This window comes from Arvicanthis niloticus, chromosome 26 (assembly GCF_011762505.2).
Source record: "Arvicanthis niloticus isolate mArvNil1 chromosome 26, mArvNil1.pat.X, whole genome shotgun sequence".
Lineage (NCBI taxonomy): Eukaryota > Metazoa > Chordata > Mammalia > Rodentia > Muridae > Arvicanthis > Arvicanthis niloticus.
This window is the reverse complement of record NC_133434.1, coordinates 5,432,101-5,451,505: the sequence shown is the minus strand read 5'-3', so window position 1 is coordinate 5,451,505 and position 19,405 is coordinate 5,432,101. Positions and strand designations below refer to the sequence as shown.

The following is a 19,405-nucleotide window of genomic DNA, read 5'->3' as shown; positions in this document are numbered from 1 at the left end:
ACTTCCCATTCTAATTTTTTTTTAAAATTTCTTTAGCTTCCTTGGTCATGGACCTAAGTTTGGGTTGAAAACTGGAAGGAAGGTTCTTGACAGGATGATGACAATGAAAGAATAGGAGGGTTTTTGTAGTCCTTAGGATAATATCCCTGTATCAGTTTTTCTCTTACTCCCTATAGTCTGTCCTTCCCCAGGATTTAGGGTAGGAAACCCTCTGGCTCTCCTCAAACCATCATGGGGAACCCTGTAAGGGTCAACTCTACATGCAACAGATACTTCGTTGACCATTGTGTCTTATTCTTTGATCAGAGCCACAGGTTTAGCTTCTACATGATGCTTGAGGCTGGGCCCTGAATAAGTCCATTATACTTGCTTCTGTTTTGCAGCTTTTACAAGTATCCAATGTGATCTGTTGAATTCTTCTAAGTTTGTAAGTAAAAGGAAAAATGTCAGTTCAGAGTATACAAGACAAAGATCTCAGACTAAGTTCTCAGCATGAAAGAGATTTGTTCCAGACGGACAAATAGCAGGGAATAGTGGGAAGGACTATCAGATAGAAGAAGAAGAGGGGGAAAAACAATGGAGAGTGGAAAGGGGGGCAAGGGAGAGGGGTCAGGGGTGTTTGTCCTGGGGCAGAGGCAAAAAACTGCCTTTAGATAGAGAGCAGACAGATGTAACACACAGTAAAATGATAGTTTATAAAGGAAAAATGGGAAAACCCATGTCAGGATGAGGTGTTTAATATTAATTGAGGGTCTTAATTAGGTGATCCAATGGTGACTTTTGTTTGCTAGACTTTAATAGTTTGATTACTGACCCTCACAATCCCTCACAAGGGGAGATTGGACAAATAAGAGAATGGACCTTTGGGGCTAGCTTTAGAAATGTAATCCTAATGCAATGCAATGTAATGGAGTAGTTTTATGGTAGAAAATTGGGGAGAAGTACTAGGCCTGTCAGATTCATGCTCACCCTGATGGACATTGCAAGTGTCCCTTCAGTGGGGAGTCCACACATGTAAAGACAACCTGGAAGGTTTCAAGATAATCACTTATCTTGAGGGAGGCGGCCCTGTCTAGGGCCTGGGGGTAAAAGCAAAGAGTGTGAATGGATAAATTTTTATGTAGACATAGTCTTGTCTACTTTTGTTAGTCGCTGACTTTAGGTCAACCCAAAACTTCTCTGTAGAGGAAAAAGAAAATGCATCTTTAAGGGTCTCTGACTGGTCCTCAGGGGTCTTGTAGGTGAACATTCTCAGAGTTGTCAGGATTTAGACTCTAAACTTCTACTCTGCACCCTTGGGAACTGGGCTAGATTAAGGGTGAAGCCCTGATAATCCAAAGAGGTCACTTTTGTCATTTCAATATGGATGGTGGACCTTTCACCTGTGAGCCTGACTCTGTTCATTTACTGACTCATTGATTCTTTCTACAGATATTTAGGATTTTTCTCTTGTCCTTCTTCTTTGTCATTCAGTGAACTCCACTATGCTGTTCAGGGATGTGCTAGTGTGCTTTATTGACACAAATGCATAGTGGAATATGATAAAGGACTTTATATGTTGTCATAACAAAAATTTCTGTAACAGACTTCAAGAAAAGACTTTTCTTGTCCTGTTCTAGTTTAGGTGAGCCCTGTGCCTTCTTCTGTTGTCTTATATTGGGTTATTATTGCTGTGATGGAACACTGTGACCAAAAGAAACTTTTGGGGGAAAAATTTATTTCGCTCACAGGTCCATATAATAGTTTGTCATCAAAAGCAGTGAGAACAGGAACTGGGAGGCAGGAGCTGATGAGCAAGACATGGAGGGCTGCTTCTTACTGACTTGCTCCTCTTTGCTTGCTCAGATGATTTCTTATACAAAATGAGATGACCAACTCAAAGATGACACTATCTGTAATGGTCTGGTCACTCTCCCATGGATCACTATTGAAGAAAATGCCATATAGCCAGATCATATGGAACCATTTTCTCAATTGCTCCTCCATTCACTCTAATAGCTCTAGCTTGTGTCAAGTTGACATAAAACTAGTCAGTATACTTCTACTTCTGTATTGCGGCTATAAAGGGTCAAATTTTCCAGCACTGTCCAAGTCCTGACATGCCTGGACTAACAAATGGGTGTTAATACTTCACCAGCTCAGTAGGAGATAGAGAGATACTCTCTGTCTCCCAACACACTCCATGCTTCCCCTTTTCCAGCTTCAGTTTTCATTCCTTTTCTTCTTCCATGCTTCTTTTGTTGACTGATTTGTAAAACAATCTCTGACTTCTTTTCTTCATTATACAAATGAGATGTTCAGTAAGCATTGCCATGAGATTGGTTTTCCAACAGTGACTATGACAGAGCTCATACCTACACTTGCTTAAGCTTCAGTTTTTAGTGATGTAGTTTCTGCCGGGCTGTCTAGAAAATAATAATAAAAAAATATTTTACTTAGGGGCTATGTTAGATAATTTCTTATGGATGTGACCAAAGCAAAAAAATGCAAGGAAAGAGATTCCCTTCACCATTCTGGGGAGGCTGTAGTGAATAGATATGTTTGACTCATAGCTTGCAGAAGAATGACCAGGACACTGACACAGGACAGGAAGTGAGTCAGATGGCCCCAAAGGCACATCTTGTGACCAATATCCTTCTAACTGCCTCTATTGTCCACAGTTCTGCTACCTCTTAATATTATGCATTAATCTTGAATTTTAGAAAGATTTTGCTGTTTATCATTATCATAGGAAACTCTACAGTTTTCAAGTTGAAATTGCTTGAAATTTTTTCATATTTTGCAGCAGAGTACATGTTAAATCTATAAAATGCGAACATTGCTGTCCACTGCATTGCTTGTAACTATATCCTACCTTGCAACAGAACACACACACACACACACACACACACACACACACACACACACATATATATATATATATATATATATATATATATGTATGTATGTATGAGGACAGATAAATCAGCATTTGAATAGCACAAGAATAACATTTACAACATGCACATAAACATTATGCCTACATTTCCCCCTTTTGTCCAATAAAAGGCTCTTTCTCCTATAATTATAATCTCTATACAATATAACGAGAATGATGAAGACTATCAGCTAAGAATTACAATTTAATGTCTAGTCCATATATATTTGAGAATTGTAGACAACACACTCTATTATCTATCCTATCTTGGTGAGTTTAGAGTTCTGTACCTAAGTAAATTTGCATTACTAACCTAAAAACATCTTTCTAAATCCTAAAAAAAAAAATAAATTTAATTATAAGACTAGAACTATTTAGTCTTCAATCCAATAAAAGACTTGAGAAGTGATAAAAAAAAAATCACCAGAATGTGCAGGTAGCAGGAAAGCAGCCTCCAAAATTATACACATAATAAAGAAAATTGGTTGTCTGGACAGTCTTTCAAAATTATCTCTATAATGTTGGACCATTCTGTCTTCAGCATTCTGGACATATATATCTGACAGAGTTTTTGTGAAGCAGGAATTATTAAGGACTACTTGCCTTGTATTAGCAAAATTCAGCAATCAAAGTCCTGCATCTGTTTTAATCCATTTCAACAGATCGTTGTCTACAGTTGAAGCAAGGTTAGCTTTTTGCCCTGTGGCAGCTTGCCACATATAAAGCAAGCTCCATATGGAGGTTCTTTGATGCTCAAATTTTCTTTGACATGTGCTGGGAGTACTCAAAGGAGCAGACGTGACTCATTGTCAAAAAAGATCTTTTAATAATAAAATATCTCTAAATGATAGATTCCTGTGAATCTCTGTGGTTTTTGAAGATCAGCTTTCTATAATATATCTGAATTGTCAGATGCTATTTGTTCTTAGCTATTTACTATTTGATTTACCTTCAAAACATTTACTGTAATTAACTAAACTAGTAGCTAACATGACCATGAATTTGATTGTCTGACTACTAACTTGCATTTCTTATTTATTCTTCACAGTTTGCAATAGCGGCTTTCAAAAAGACTAAAACTTCGCATTCCAGTTTTTAAGAATTATATAGTACTTCCAGTCCACACTTCGAGATGCAATCCTTGAGGCCCGCGGCCATCAAAGATCACAAGCAGCGAGTCCTGCCTGTCTCTTCTGAACTTTATTCCCTAGATCAAAGTTCTGCCTGCAACCCTCGAGTTCTGCTGCTACCCAGGACTATCAGGTGAGATCACCACACTGCAATTCCCTGCCTACTGGTTCCTCCAGCAGTCCCATCAGCCATGAGGATTGCCCTGTCATGTCTGCACTCTGTCTTAGGCTACACACCAAAACCTGCAATTCCATTAGACTACAGTCACCAGGGAGTAGTATCATCTTTTAGTAGTAGTAAAACCCTACTGCCACACTGGACAAACCAGCTCTGCCTGCAATCTGAGAAGCCTACTGTCATCAGAGACTACTAACTCTGCCTGAATTACCAGAGACCTGTTGCCATCAGTGAAAACAAACTCTATCTGCAATCCCAGAGAACTACTTTATCAGGGACCACCAACTCTACCTGCAATCCCAGAGGCCTGCTGCAATCAGAGACTACCAGGCCTGCCAACACCATGTGCAACTAGATAGCTGAAGGCCAGCATAAAAACACAAACAACAAAAGGCAAGACAATATGGCACCATAAGAACTCACCTATCCTACTACAACAAGCCCTAAATATCCTGGATAACACACAAAAACACAAGAAGATGACTTTAAATCTAATCTTATGAAGATGATAAAAGTCTTTAAAGAGAAAATTCATAAATCCTTTAAAGAAATATAGAAAAAATACAATTGAACAGTAGAGGCCTTTAAATGGGAAACAAATAAATCTTTTAAAGAAATATAGAAAACTACAATCAAACAGATAAAGAAAATGAAGAAATATGTTCAAGACCGAAAAATGGAAATAGAAACAATAAAGAAAACACAAACAGAGGCAATTGTGGATGTGGAGAACCTAGGAAAGGGAAGACAAACTACAGACACATATGTCACCAACAGAAATGAAAGAGAGAATCTCAGGTGTAAAAGACACAAAGGAATAAAATACATCATTAAAGAAAATGCTCAATCTAGAAAGTTTCTAACACAAAAAAAAAAATCCAGGAAATTTGAGAGATTTTGAAAAGACCAAACCTAAGAATAATAGGAATAGAAGTAGAAGACTCCTATCTCAAAGCCCCAGAAAAATATCTTCATCAAAATCATGAAAGAAAATTTCCCTAACCTAAAGAGACACCTATAAACATACAAGAAGCTTACAAAACAATAAATAGAGTTGACTAAAAAAGATCTTCCCAACACATAACAATCAAAACACTAAATGTACAGAACAAAGGTAGAATATTAAAATCTGAAAGGGAAAAATGCAAAGTAGCACATGAAGGCAGGCTTATCAGAATTATACCTGATTTCACAAAAAAAGATTCTAAAAGCCAGAAGGGACTAGGTAGATGACTTGAAGACCATAGAAAACAACAGATATCACCCCAGACTATTATACTCAGCAAAACTTTCAATCACCATACATGGATAAAACAAGATATTTTGTGACAAAACAAATTTAAACAATATTTTTCCACTAGTCCAGCTCTACAGAAGACACTACAAAGAAAACTCCAAGAAAAAGAGGGCAACCATAGACAAGAAATAAATAATTTCACATCACCAAAACCCAAAAGAAGGTCATCATAAACACACACTACCATTACCACCACCATCAAGATAATGATTAACTATCATTGATAATTAATGTGTCTCAAAATCAACAGTCTCCCCAATAAAAAGATACAGACTAACAGAGTGCATGCATAAAGTAGATCTATCATTCAGCTGCATGTAAGAAACACACCTCAGCAACATAGATATTACCTCACAGTAAAATGCTAAAAAAAGGTTTTCCAAGCAAATAAACTCAAGAAACAAGATGGAGTAGCAATTCTAATATATAATAAAATAGACTTTGAACCAAAAGTAATCAAAACAGATGAGGATACTTCATACTCATTAAAGGAGACATCAAAAAATCCATCAAAATTACATGTCAATTCTGAACATCTATGCCCAAAATGTGAGAGTACCCTCATTCATAAAAGAAACATTGCCAAAGCTTAAACCACATATTGAACCTCAGTATTAATAATGAGATACTTCAATACCCGATCCTACCAATGTACAAAGTTATCAAAACAGAAACTAAAAAAGGAATAATAAAACTGACAGACATGAATCAAATGGACCTAATAGATACCTAAAGAAACATTTCACTCAAACACAAAAGAATATTCCATTTTCTCAGCACTTCATAGAACCTTCTCCAAAATTGATCATATAGTCCTTTACAAAGTAAGCCTCAACAAGTACAAGAATATTGAAATAACCCCCTTCTATGTTATCAGATTACCATGGATTAAAGCTGGGCTTTAATCAACAAAAAGCCTACAAATTCATAGAAACTGAATAACTCTCTACTCAATGACCACCAGGTCAAAGAAGCAATTAAAGACTTTTTAAGAGTTCAGTGAAAATGAAGGCACATAATATTAAATGCCTTCCTAAAGAAACTGGAGATCTCATAATTAGCAACTTAACAGCATACCTGGAATCTCTAGAACAAAAACAAGCAAACACACCCAAGGGGAATAGAGGGCTGGAAATAATCAAACTCAATGCTGAAATGAATATATTAGAAACAAAGAGAACAATTCAAAGAAACAATGAAACCAACAGATGGTTCTTTGAAAAAACTCAACAAGATAGACAAATCCTTAGCCAAACTAACTAAAAGGAAGAGAGACAGTATCCAAATTAAGAAAATTAGCAGAGAAAAAAACAGTTTGGATGTAATTAAAGTTAGGATGTAAAAAAGTAATTAGATCCTAAGTCAAAAGCCTGTACTCCATAAAATTGGAAAATCTAATAAAATTAATGATTTTCTTGGTAACTTCCACTGACCAAAATTAAAGCAGGATCATGTAAGCTATCTAAATAGTCCTGTAAGTTCTAAGGAAGTAGAAGCAATAATTAAAAGTCTTCCAATAAAAGAATCCCCAGGCCAGATAGTTTCAACACAGATTTCTACTAAACAAGAAGACCTAACAACAAAACTCAAACTATTCACAAAAAAGAAATAGAAGAAACATTTCCAAACTCATTCTATGAGACTACAATCATCCTGATACCTAAACCACATAAAGACTCAAACAAAGAAAAAGACAATTTCAGTCCAATTTCCCTTATGATGCAAAAATACTCATAAAATACTCGCAAACCAAATCCAGGAACACATCAGAAACATCATCCATCATGATCAAGTAGGCTTCCTTCCAAGGATGTAGTTTAATATATGAAAATCCACCAATGTCATCCACAATATTTAAAAAGTGAAAGAAAAGTAGATATTTTGTCCATTTTTCATCTATACCAGAAAAAATTATCTATCCAAAAATGTTTGTTTTCCGCAACTTTTGCATGCTGAATGCTGTTGTCTTCTTACTTTATATACTTGTGAATTAATCTGAAATTATTTATTTATTTATTTATTCATTTATGTATTTACTTATTTATTTACTTACTAAGGAAGAGTTTTATGTAGCCCAGGCTGCCCTCCTACCTCCTGTATAACCAATAATCACCTTGAAGTTATTGTTTTTTAGCATCTAAGTCAGTTCTGGTGTTACATGTTTACTTTGTCACCCAAGTCTATGTGGTGATGGGGATTGAACTCTAAATTACATTCTCTCTCCCCATCCTTTTCTTCATATGTCAGGGTTTTTTTTTCCAGCTGAGATTCAAGGAGCACAGTGTAAGAGGAGATACGGCGGGAGGAATAAAGGGAGGAAGAGGAGTAAGGGAGGAGGAAAAGAAAAAGGAGGAGCTAAGAGAGAGATGGAGAATGAAAGAGGGAGACATGGAGGCTGATGTTCACTTGTCTGTAGAAGTCAATGGTAGTTGGTACATCTAGGCTGGGTATTGGGTTATACCTCTGATTGTAAGGGCATCTTGTTATTGATCATTACTAAATATATAAGCCTTTGGATAATCTAAGCATTAAAGTCTCATTTTCTTACTGGGCCCACGTGGTTGGCAGGATGGTCTGGGCATGGTGCAGGTAGGTCAACAAAAGGATGGACTGGGTATTAGGACTATCTTGTACCTCACTGGTACAAATTGGCATAATTATGCTCTAATTGTATTTTGAGAGAAAAGTTTCCTTTTAACAGGAAGGGTGATGTGTAGGAGGAGCTAAGGTGGGAGGAGTACTGAGAGGAAGAAAAGGAGTAAGAAGAGGAGAAGAAGAAGGAGAGGAGAAGCTAGGTGATGAAAGAGAGATAGAGGGGGGAGACAGGGAAGCAGATGTTCATGTATCTCCACCAGTCAAAGATAGTAGATATATCTAGGTTGGGTAGTGGGTTACACCTCTGATTGAGCAATACCAAACTTATAAAGCGTATGATTAACATTTTTTAAAAAATGTATAAATGCAAAAAGGAAAAGGGGGCATGGGATAGGGGTTTTCTAAGGGGGGGAATGGGGAAAGGGGGTGGCATCTGAAGTGTAAATGAAAGATCTAATAAAAAAAATCCAGCTGTAAGGCATTTTCTTAATTAGCAATTGCTGACAGAGGGCTTGGCCATTGTTTGTGGTGCCGTCCCTAGACTGGAGGTCCTGGGTTCTATAAGAAAGCAGGTTGAGCAAGCTAGGAGAAGCCAGCCAGTAAGCATTCCTCCATGGCCTCTGCATTAGCCTATGTCTACAGTTCCTGCCCTGTTTGAGTTCCTGTCCTGACTTTTTCCATAATGAACAGCAATATGGAAGTATAACCCAATAAAACATTTTCCCCCAACTTGCTTTTTGATCATGGTGTTACATCATAGCAATAGAAACCCTAAGCTGGATCTGTTGTTGGTTTTTTTTTTTTTTTTTTTTTTTTTTAATGAAAATTGGCAGTTACATCTTCCAATAGATATTCTGTTCCCTTTTCTTCTCTACCAGAAAACAAATAATCTATGACAAAATATTTGGTGCTTTCCACAACTTTTGCATGCCGACTGCTGGTTTCTCCTTCTTTTTAAAAATCTATTTGTGATCTATCTATCTATCTATCTATCTATCTATCTATCTTCTATCTACTTATCTCTATTCATTTATTGAGGTAGAGTTTTATATAGCACAGACTGGCCTCCTGCCTGCTGTGTAAGCAATGATTACCTTAAAGTTTTCTACCCACTAACTCAGTGCTGGGTTTTACATGTGTGCTTTATCACCCAGTTCTAGGTGGTGCTTGGGATTGAACCCTCCCAACTGAATTACATCTGCTGTCCCCCATCCTTTTGTTCTTATGTTGGAGCCTCTTTTCAGCTGAGATTCAAGGAGCACAGCATAACTGACATTTGCTAGGAAGCCTGCAGAGTGTGAGATTATTTTATTTTATATAGGAAGCAGACTATAACCAAGGAGCCATTTTTCTTATGCTTTAACACATCTCCCCATATTTCCTATTTTTCTATCTAGCTTTGAGAAAACAACTTATCCTGAATGGAAGATACAGTTTTTTTTTTCTTAAGGGTAGAAGATAATGTCATAATTGACTTTTATGCATTTTGCCACCAACAAGGCTCAGATGATAATTTTTTTGATCATATATCAGGAGGTCATAGAACAGCACAAACATAAAACTGAGGTCAATGACATGGGTAGCACACAAGAAGAGAGCAGTCAGTTCATAGATTGGCCTTATATTTACAAAATGGGGAAGCCAGTGTGGATCCTGTCCTGATAGAGCCATATTTAGTCATGCAGAACTGTCTTTCTGATTCCATAAGACACCTGTTCCTACTATCCTATTGTCCTTCATATCAAGTCACCCGAGGTCTCAATCCACTGAGCACCATTTTGATTTCATTACATCTAAAGCCATGAATTCAGGGACTCTGTGGTGAATGTACTTTGGATCTATATGAGGAGAGGACAGGAATTTCTCTGACCAGAGGATTTTAAAACCACTTTTGTGTACCAAATCAGCATTCGAGCAGCCATCTTTGCCAAATCTGTATGCCAGGGACCTTCTGCAGGATTGTATATTAAAGATTGCTTCATTTATTTTATTCTCTTGAATTTGTTATTTGTAACTTCCAACAACTGTATACATCTCCAAAGCTTCCCTTAAAGAATGTAATAACACTCTACATGGCAAAAAACTGTTATATTTAACTCTACTCTGGAAACAAGGTTATCTAATTTTGTGTGTCTATCCTACCAACCTTTGTGAAAGCAATTGATTTAAGTGAAAATGCTCATTTTAAAGTGTTAAGACATTTTAGAATTACTTTTTCAGTTTTCTTTTTTTTAAAGGAATCTAAGATTGTTTTAATTATCTTAATCAGTAAAGTTATAGGCTTACTAATTTTTGAAATACACTATTACTGATAATTGTTCACAGGAAAATACTAATAGTGATAACATGAAAAGATGAGATTTCTAAATATACGAGATATTTATATATCTCATATATATATATATACAGGCAAGCTGAGACACGTAGAGTTTGCAATACACACACTCCTGAGCGAACCCTACTGTGATTCTGAAGTTTTCTGCATTTAGCTTAAAAGATGTTTCTTCCCAAGGAACTGAACTTTTCCTTCGAATGCACTTGATCGGATAGGAGAACTGGGCTCATAGAAGGGATTCATGGAGAACTTGATATATAAGTCGTAAACATCAGTGAAGAAGCTCTTGATGCCATCTTCGTGCCTCACGTCGTGAAGCACGATGAACCTCATGTGCCCAGTGGTGACAAATGCTGAGACAAACCACTCATTGAATTTGTCCACAGTTTTTAAGTACATGTTGTTGGAGAGCCACATGTTCTCATCAACGAGGTCCAGAACGGCATGAACTATGAACTGGTTTAGATGATGATATTCATCTTTGGATTCTGCTTTCCCAGCTACCAAAAAAATCCCTTTTCAAAAACTGGATTATCATGGTGGCCAACAATTATGAAGTAGAAGCTTCCAGACATTATCTTCTGTCTATGTATGGCTCTTCACATAAGTCGACTTCCCTCTAGTTCAGGAGAAGACGTGCTCAAGGCAGAGAACAGGTCAACCCTCAGTTTTATTTTCTATGAATAGATTGTCTATGAAAATCTCAAGTTCCTTCAGTTCTAGATGATGTCAGAAAAGTGTGGCAGACTGAACTATTGGGAAGAGATATTTTGGCAGAGTGATTGATGCCATAAATGGACAGATAGACTCCAGTATTGAAAGGACTGTGAGAAATGTCCAGGCACACATGACAGATAGCAAGGACTTGTTTGCTCTTTGTTTCTAAGACTCAGGGAGGTCCTGAGCCATGTGAGTGATGAGTTACTAGTCAGACTGTCTCTGATGCCTTTAGGGAAAATAGTAAGTCTGGATTCTATATGCAGAGTCATCTCTGAGGGTCAGAGAGACAGAGCTGCAGACACATATGACTTGAGCATCAGCTGATGTGGGATCTTACCAACTGATGTGTCTAGATAACTTGGTAGGAAATCAGGTAACAGGATGCAGTGAGCCCAATGCTTTGACCATCGCAGGGAGATGTGTAACCCTCTGTCTGACTATAGCTTTGTTCAAGGGAACACATTCAGAGAACAATGTTGGTTCCCAATCTGGAGAGATGTACCCATAGAATTGAGGAAATTCATTGTGGGCTCCAAGGACTGTTACGAGAGCTGATTCTTTTTAAAAAGAACATTAAGGTTAGTTGCTTTCATAACACAGAGTTTATAAGTGGAAAGGTAACGGTACCTTTGTTTGGAGATCTAGGGACAAAGGAATACCACAAACCCTTAGAGGATGAATTTTCCACAGAAGGGAAGATAGAAACTTTAGTCTGTGGGCAGCTTGTTAGCCATTGCCTTTTCAGAGAAGGGAGTACATTTGAGGTATCTATGGGTAGCAGAATGGGGAAAGATCTGTCTTGAGATCTGTGTGATGTCTGCTATTGTACTAGGAACAATGGGACAAGTTTCATTGGTAAAAATCTTTACCAGACACAAATTTATAGAAACTTTAATAAAAGATATGCATTGTAAGAAGACAAGATCAACACACATACACACACATACACACATACAGAGTAAGAGAGAGAGAGAGAGAGAGAGAGAGAGAGAGAGAGAGAGAGAGAGAGAGAAGGAGGGGGAGAGGAATTGGTTACTTGGTCTCATCTCAATGATATTTGAACAGATAAGGAGTTAGAATCTCACAAATTTCTTGTGTAATACATTTTATAACATTATGTGTTATTTTCTGAGTCTGCTCATTTGGGGAGCAGCATCTATGGGCATTAGGAATTAGATTTCAATTATTTAGAGGATGAATCACAAGTTATCATATTAGGCTCCAAGCTGTCTGAGTCAGAGTTTGATTGTTAGACAACAGGCATATAGTCTTTGAGTTTTAGCCTTTTTTCATCTCTACATTTCTCCTTGTGGTGTCAGTGATAAGATAAAGGTCTCATTTATTCTGGTATTGTATTCCAGCTGAGAAGGGATATTTGAGGGCTTTGGTTGGTATTGCCTTGACATAGGGTCACAAGAGCTGTAAGCCGAAAAGCCTTGAGGTATATATTTTAAAGGAAGGGAGTGTCTTTCTGTGAGTGTGGAAAGCCAGCAGGTTAAACAAGCAGGAGCTGAAGACACATAGAAGAATGAAAAATAAGAACAGAGTGACTATGGGAACTAAAAGAGCTCAAACTAATCTGAAGAGCTTCCTAGGGATGGTGCTGTTCATGAAGTCAGGATTCTCTTGAGAGACTGACCTTATAGAACTTACAGAATGGAGACTTAGTAGAGTGGCTTACAGGATGTTGTCCATGTAGTTAAACAATGGCTATCTACCAATGAAAGGTTCAAGAGTCCAGTAGCTGTTCAGGCCACAAGGCTAGATGTCTCAGTTGGTCTTCAATGTACAGCAGAATTCCAAAGAAGTAGGCTGTAATACCAGTGAATGAATGGACTTGCCAGTGAGAGTGAGGGCAAGCAGGCAAAGAACAAAAGCTTTTTTAAAATGTCTTTTATATAGGCTACCCCAGAAGGTGTGGCCAAGATTAAAAATCTTCCTGCCTCCAAAGATTCAGGTTAAAAGTAGGTCTTCCCACTTCAAATGACTGAATTATAAAAAATCCTTCACAGATCTACCCAGCCACCAGGGACTGAGTTAATTTCAGATGAAGTCAGGTTGGCAACCAAGAATAGCTATCACAAGTTCTATATAAAATTTTGATTTAACCTCTTGAATAGTTTGATATTTTCTGATTTTGGGGGAAGATTTTCCTCTACTTCTCCTGAGGTTGTGGCCTTGAAATGAAATACCAGGTCTCCTGTAGAAAGGCACATGAAAGAATGTATAGGTTTGAAGGACCATTTCTGTCAGGGAGTTGAGGCATTGTTGATGGTCCACTTTAGTAGATATTGTAGCCTTCCCAACAGATGCATGATGAGACAGTTCTAATATCCATATAGGTGAAATTCCCCTTGTCCAAATGAGTACTGTAAGAATATGTAGCACCAAATAGGTGCTTTTTTATTGTTTCTTTTTTTATTGTTGGTTTGTAAATTTCACATCATGCACTCCAATCCCACTCATCCCTCTTTGCCCTTGCAATCTTCTCCCCAAAAGAGAATAAAATAAGATAGAATTAATAAAAAAAATCTTGTTTTATAAGCTGCAGTGTATCACACATCTTTTTTTGTCCACATATAGTCTACACATCTTTACTTGCAAATATTCATTGCAATGAGTCATTGGTCTGGTTCAAGACCTCTGGCTTCTGCTACATTATCTATACTGGATCCTCACAGGGACTCATCTTGGATATCCTGTTGTTGTCTTGTGTCATGAAGATACTGCAGTTTTGGATCTGTTGAACAGGCTGTCATGCCTTTTGGGAGCTCATAGATCGGGTAGATGTTAAGGTGGGCCAACTCAAAGCCCTGGATCTGGACCTGAGGTCACCTATTTCTTACTAGGTTGTGATAACTGCTGCAAAATCCAGGAGATTTTGTTTTTGTATATTTGCAGCTAGGGCATGAAGAGGAAAATTCTTTTTTATGAAAGGACCCTATGTTAGAGAAAGCATAAAAAGATGAGAAATCTGACAGCTCACAATCTGCTTGTTAGAGATGGTAGTCACCAGTATATCAGCAGTGCTAACGCATGGTCTCTGAATCCAAGCATGGAAGAGGTTGGTCTTTAAGATGTTGTAGTTGGCTAAGTTAGAGAAGTGTCAGGAGAGGAAAAGGACACCTACAAATTGTTGGTGTGAATGTAAGTTCACTCAGACAATATGGAAATCAGTGTGAAACTTCTTTAAAAACTAACAACAGGATGACTACATAATCAGCTATCACTGGTATGCATTTGTGCATACATGCAGAATGTGTGTGCATGTGTGTAGTTGTGTGTGTGTGTGTGTGTGTGTGCGCGCGCGCGCACACACACTCATTTGTACTCTTCCATCAGCCATGGGAGAACTGGGTTTACCTGGAAGGGGGGCTGGAAATGAAAAAAGGTGGGGGGGGGGCGAGAGAAGAATGAAGCCAAGACAAAGTTCTAATCAAGGCTCCAAGTTTAATAATAAGCACAGTATATATAAAGGGAAAAATCACAAAACACATCCCCTGCTTCTGCTAGAGTATGTTGCAGAGCAGGGTCAGCGCAGGAAGCCAAAACAGTTAAGTTCCCATGGGAACCCGCAACTGCATCCAAGGCAGATGTCTCTGTCCAGGTTGATAAGACCTATTGAGGCAAGTGTTCAAGGTCTGTTTAGCCTGCTCAAGGCTGGGAAGGCCACACTCATTCATGGAGTACAAGGCTGAAACATTAGGTATAAAATACAGGTAGTTTATTAGAGTTGTGTGTTTCTTTTTGTATGTGTATGGTATGGTATATACATGAGTACATGTGTAGAAATATATGCATGCACAGATATATGCAGGTAGGTATGTTAGATCAGAGACTCATCATGTGTCTTACTCCATATTTTGTATTGCTTTACATAATGTCCTTCCTCCTATCTCAAGGTCCACTTGTGACTTTCATGTTCTGTTATTCAAGTAAATGGCACCTTATTTTTGAGAAAATGTCTCTCTTCCAACCTGGAGATCCTTGATTGTCTAGCCCTAGCTTGCTTGCAAGCCAGGGATCCCCTCATCTCTACCCCTGAGTGATGGCATGAAAATTCCACAGGCATACCCAGACTTTGCTGTGTTTTCTGGCAATCTGAACTCAGGTCCTTGAATTTGTGTGGCAAAAGGTTTGCTGTCTAAGCTATCTCCCCAGCTCTGGTCGAGGTTCTTGAAGGTGAGCTTGAGCAGTACTTAATTAATTAGGTGACCTCCAAAGTGTCTTTAGCAAGAATGTACTAAAAGTTTGAGTGAGACACCAAACCTGGCTCTAACAACATTTTTCAAAGTTAATAAATTGTTTTCTAATTTAATTTTTATTCTTAAAAGCTCCATATATATAGATTTTGAATTTTAGCTCTCATTAATTCTTTTTAAAATCCTCTATTTCTGTTGTCCCCATGTAGTTCAGCTGAAACCATTGAACATGGGCTTAAAGAAATGTTGAAGCAAATAATAAGACATACCTGTTAAAAAGTGAACAGATATTTGGGAAGGAGATGCCATGAAATTAAGAAATATGCTTTGTTCAGAGAGAGAGAGAGAGAGAGAGAGAGAGAGAGGATCCATGTCCACAAGAAGTGGGGCCATTACTGGACCTTGAAGTCAGAGAGCATTACATTATACTAAAGGCAACATGATGGGCCTGTGAGTTTGGAGGATTAAAGATATCATGAAATTGCTAGGAGAGTCAACTCGAAAGAGTAGGAGAGATAGCTACCATTGACCTGTCTTAAAAACAAGCAAACAAAACACCAAACCCAATTCAATCAACTAACTCAAAAAAAAAAAACCAAGTCTTAAAAACAAACAGTAGTTTCTGGGGTTGGCATCAGTGTAGTTTATTTGTAATGGCAGAAAAACTGAAGCACATATAGGAATTTCTGTTATGTTGTAGGAGACAGAGACTAGAGCAGCACAGTGGAGGCCATCATATGATTTTCTTGTCTTTAAATGACAGGACTGTGATCCTACAATACCCAAGTGTGGTTATGGGCTTCCCAAGGGAGAGTCTTCTCTGTATTTACAATGGGTGTATATACTATTTGGGTGGCTCCAAAGGCAGTTTTATATGAGAGGCATTCCTTCAACTTAGCAGCATTGAGAGAAGATATGAGAAGTGTTACATGTCTTTGGTACTAAGAAAGCAGTTTATTTTTGTCTTTGCACCTGTTTGAGAGGTTTCTAGAAAACAAATATGGGCTCTGTATAGTTTTGGTTTTATCAGTGGTGCTTTAAGCTTCCTGACTCCATCAGTATGACTGAAGAACTGGATCCTGAATGAACATTCTGTTTTCCTACCATGCTTTCCTTATATGGCCCTGTAGTTTCCTTGTCTTTCTATCTGGCCCCAAGGAAGATGACTGTAGTCTGCATGGACGATGAACAAGAGCCTGCAATTTGGGTTTCAGTGAATTATTGAGCAATTAAATGTATTCCTAGATGTATATATCACTCACACAAAGTCCAGGAATTTAAAATCTGGGTGTAGAGGCTGAGGCTAATAGTTTTCTTCTGTGTGTAAGCCATAGCCTAGTGTGCAGCACCCTCTAGGCTCTTCAGTTACCCAGTCTCAAAAATGTCACAGCAATTAATCCCCATTGGAAAGTTAGTGAAATAAATATGTAGACAAGACTCCAAAAGAATTTGAACCATTGTCTAGTGGGGTAGAAGTGAGTAGACAGTGAAGCACGTAGGATCCGTGCTTCCCCCAGGCTATATGCTCAGCCCATTGTCTTGGGATCCTATTGGCTTTCCCTTCTAGCCTCAGCTCTTATATAGGCATGCATAGTTGAGGCTTGAGTGATCTGTCCAGCTCTCTGCTGCTCTCTTTACCTGGGAAATCACTGCCATGGGGAAGAATATCCTGCTCCTCCTGCTGGGCCTCTCCTTTGTGGTGGGCTTCCTGCAAGGTGAGATCGTGGCAGATGGTGTCAGCAGGCAGACAGTCTATCGAAGGATATTGGGTTTTGGGAGGTGAGGAGTAAGATACAAGACTGGACTACTTTAATAAGTGACTCTACACACTTTATCTCCATGTTCTCACACTGCCTTTCTTCCTTGCTCTTTCTTATACACAGTAGGGACTTCTCTAATTCCTTGTCTTCTTTGTCACAACTCTGGTCCTGGAGTTCTTTCTCAAAGTCCTTCAGTTCTCCTTCTCAGGTGTTAACAAGCTAATATTCTCAATTCCTCCAGCTGGCCTGTGCACAGGCCTATATTTGCATTGGGAATGATGCAGGAAGGTCCTTGACGGGATGCAGATAATGAGGTGATGGGGAACCCCTGTCTGCTCATAGATGATAGGCTCAAGCTCCTACAACACAGCTCTGGTCTTCTGCCCTGCATCCCTGTCCATTTACAGTATTTGAAGTGGAGAAACCTGTTTCATCTTCACCTTTTCTTAGGTTCCAAGGTCATGTGCCACCCTGTAGGGGTCAGCTCAGTATTCATACAACTCTTTCCTCGGTCACTGTTTCCTATTCATTGATTATAGTTACAGGCTCAGCTCTGGCTGGAATCTAGGCTATGTGTGACTCTCTTACCCTTGATTTTTGCCTTTTCAGCTCTGAGATGTTTGCAGTGTGACTTGTTAAACTCTGATGGCATTTGTGAGAAAGGAAACTCCACCTGCGAGGCTAAAGATGACCAGGAATGTGGCATATTTGTACTTTCTTCAGGTGAGTCAGCCTGTGCAACCTCGGGGTGGTCCTGCTTGCTGCAGGCAAATGAAGTAGCACTTGGTACACTCCTAGGGCCAAAGCAGAAACTGTGTGGGGGACTGTGTTTCTGTGTAAACTCAGGACAAGCCTCTTTAGTACTTGGTACTGGTTGTCTTCTGTTCTTGGCCAGATGAAAAAACGTTTTTTTTGGGGGGGGGTGGGGGGAGAGTGGTGGTGGTCTCTGCAGGGTCTTGAAAAACTCTCTTGGGAAACATTCAGCGATGAGAGGGTTTGAACGGTAAAATTCTACCCAGCAATTTGGGGGAGAGGAGGCTTTCCTGCAGGCCAGATTACAGATTGATTGATGGTAACTACAGTCATCTCAATATGGCTGGCATAGATTACACTGGGGAGGGTGGCTCTCCTCATTTACTTAGACTCTGATTTCACAGATGTTCATGTTGATTGTTTTTCTTCTTGGGCAGGTGTTGACATCCTCATGGGGATGCAAGATTGTTCCTCCTTCTGCTTAAATAAGACTTTCAACCATTATAATCTAACACTGGATTTTTCATGTTGCCATGATGAATCATACTGCAATGAGTTTTAGAAGCCAGGCTGTTTCTTGCTCAATTCTACTGCAGGTGAGTCCTTACCCCTTCCCTGTGCTCTCACATCTGTTCCCTGCACCACCCAAGTCCTGACATCAGCCTGAGCTCAGCATCCTCTGCTGATCTGTCAGCAGTTCAGCTAGGGACAGAGAGACACTCTCTGCTTCCCACTCCCCAGTGCTTCCCCCTTTTAGATTCTTGTTCCTTCCTTTGCTTCCTCCATCCTTCCATCAGGAAGCAACATTTTCCACACCTGTCCATATTCCTTTTCTGTTACCTGTATCAACACTGGTTTTTATATTAGTGAATATGACAGATCTCACACCCACCCTTTATGAACCTTCAGATTATTGATGCCTCTTCTGCCAAGGTTGCTAGTCAACATTAGTTCCAGTACATATCTGATGTATTAAATATTAATAAATAAAGCCTGATATGGGTTACTCCCCCCTCAGTAGTTTATGTTTCCAAATAAAAGGCACATACACAGCTTTTATATTTTAATATACCCCAAATAGCACAATAGCTGGACCACTGCCTAACCTCCATGCAGTTAATCCTGACTTATTACTTACTAATTCTATGTTCTATCTTGACTTCTCTGGATCCAATTGGGCATCCCTCTGGGCCATGCTCTTCTGGCTTCTTCACAATGGTGCCTATGCCTCTCTGTCCTGCACTCTTCTCAGGCATGGTATCTCTCCTCTCCTCTCCTCTCCTCTCCTCTCCTCTCCTCTCCTCTCCTCTCCTCTCCTCTCCTCTCCTCTCCTCTCCTCTCCTCTCCTCTCCTCTCCTCTCCTCTCCTCTCCTTCACACTCTCCCATTCAGGCATGGCAAATCTCCTTCTCCTCTCAGTCCCAAGCTGGGAATCCTAAAATCCTGCCTCTGTCTGTCTTCCCCAACTATTAGTTGTTGGCATCTTTATTTACCAATCAGAACCAACTGGGGGCATGTT

The 19,405-nt window shown here is 39.0% G+C and overlaps 1 protein-coding gene and 1 pseudogene across 1 annotated transcript; one reads left to right on the top strand and one right to left on the bottom strand.

Annotated features, from left to right (window-relative positions):
• Nucleotides 1-10,590: 10,590 nt before the first annotated feature.
• On the bottom strand, nt 10,591-11,027 carry LOC143438784 (trafficking protein particle complex subunit 2-like; annotated as a pseudogene).
• Nucleotides 11,028-17,028: 6,001 nt separating this feature from the next.
• On the top strand, nt 17,029-18,449 carry LOC143438783 (prostate and testis expressed protein 14-like). Its single transcript, XM_076924473.1, has 3 exons — nt 17,029-17,089; nt 17,744-17,857; nt 18,325-18,449. The coding sequence occupies exons 1-3, from the start codon at nt 17,029-17,031 to the stop codon at nt 18,447-18,449; spliced, it is 300 nt and encodes a 99-aa protein (XP_076780588.1).
• The last annotated feature ends 956 nt before the right edge of the window (nt 18,450-19,405 follow it).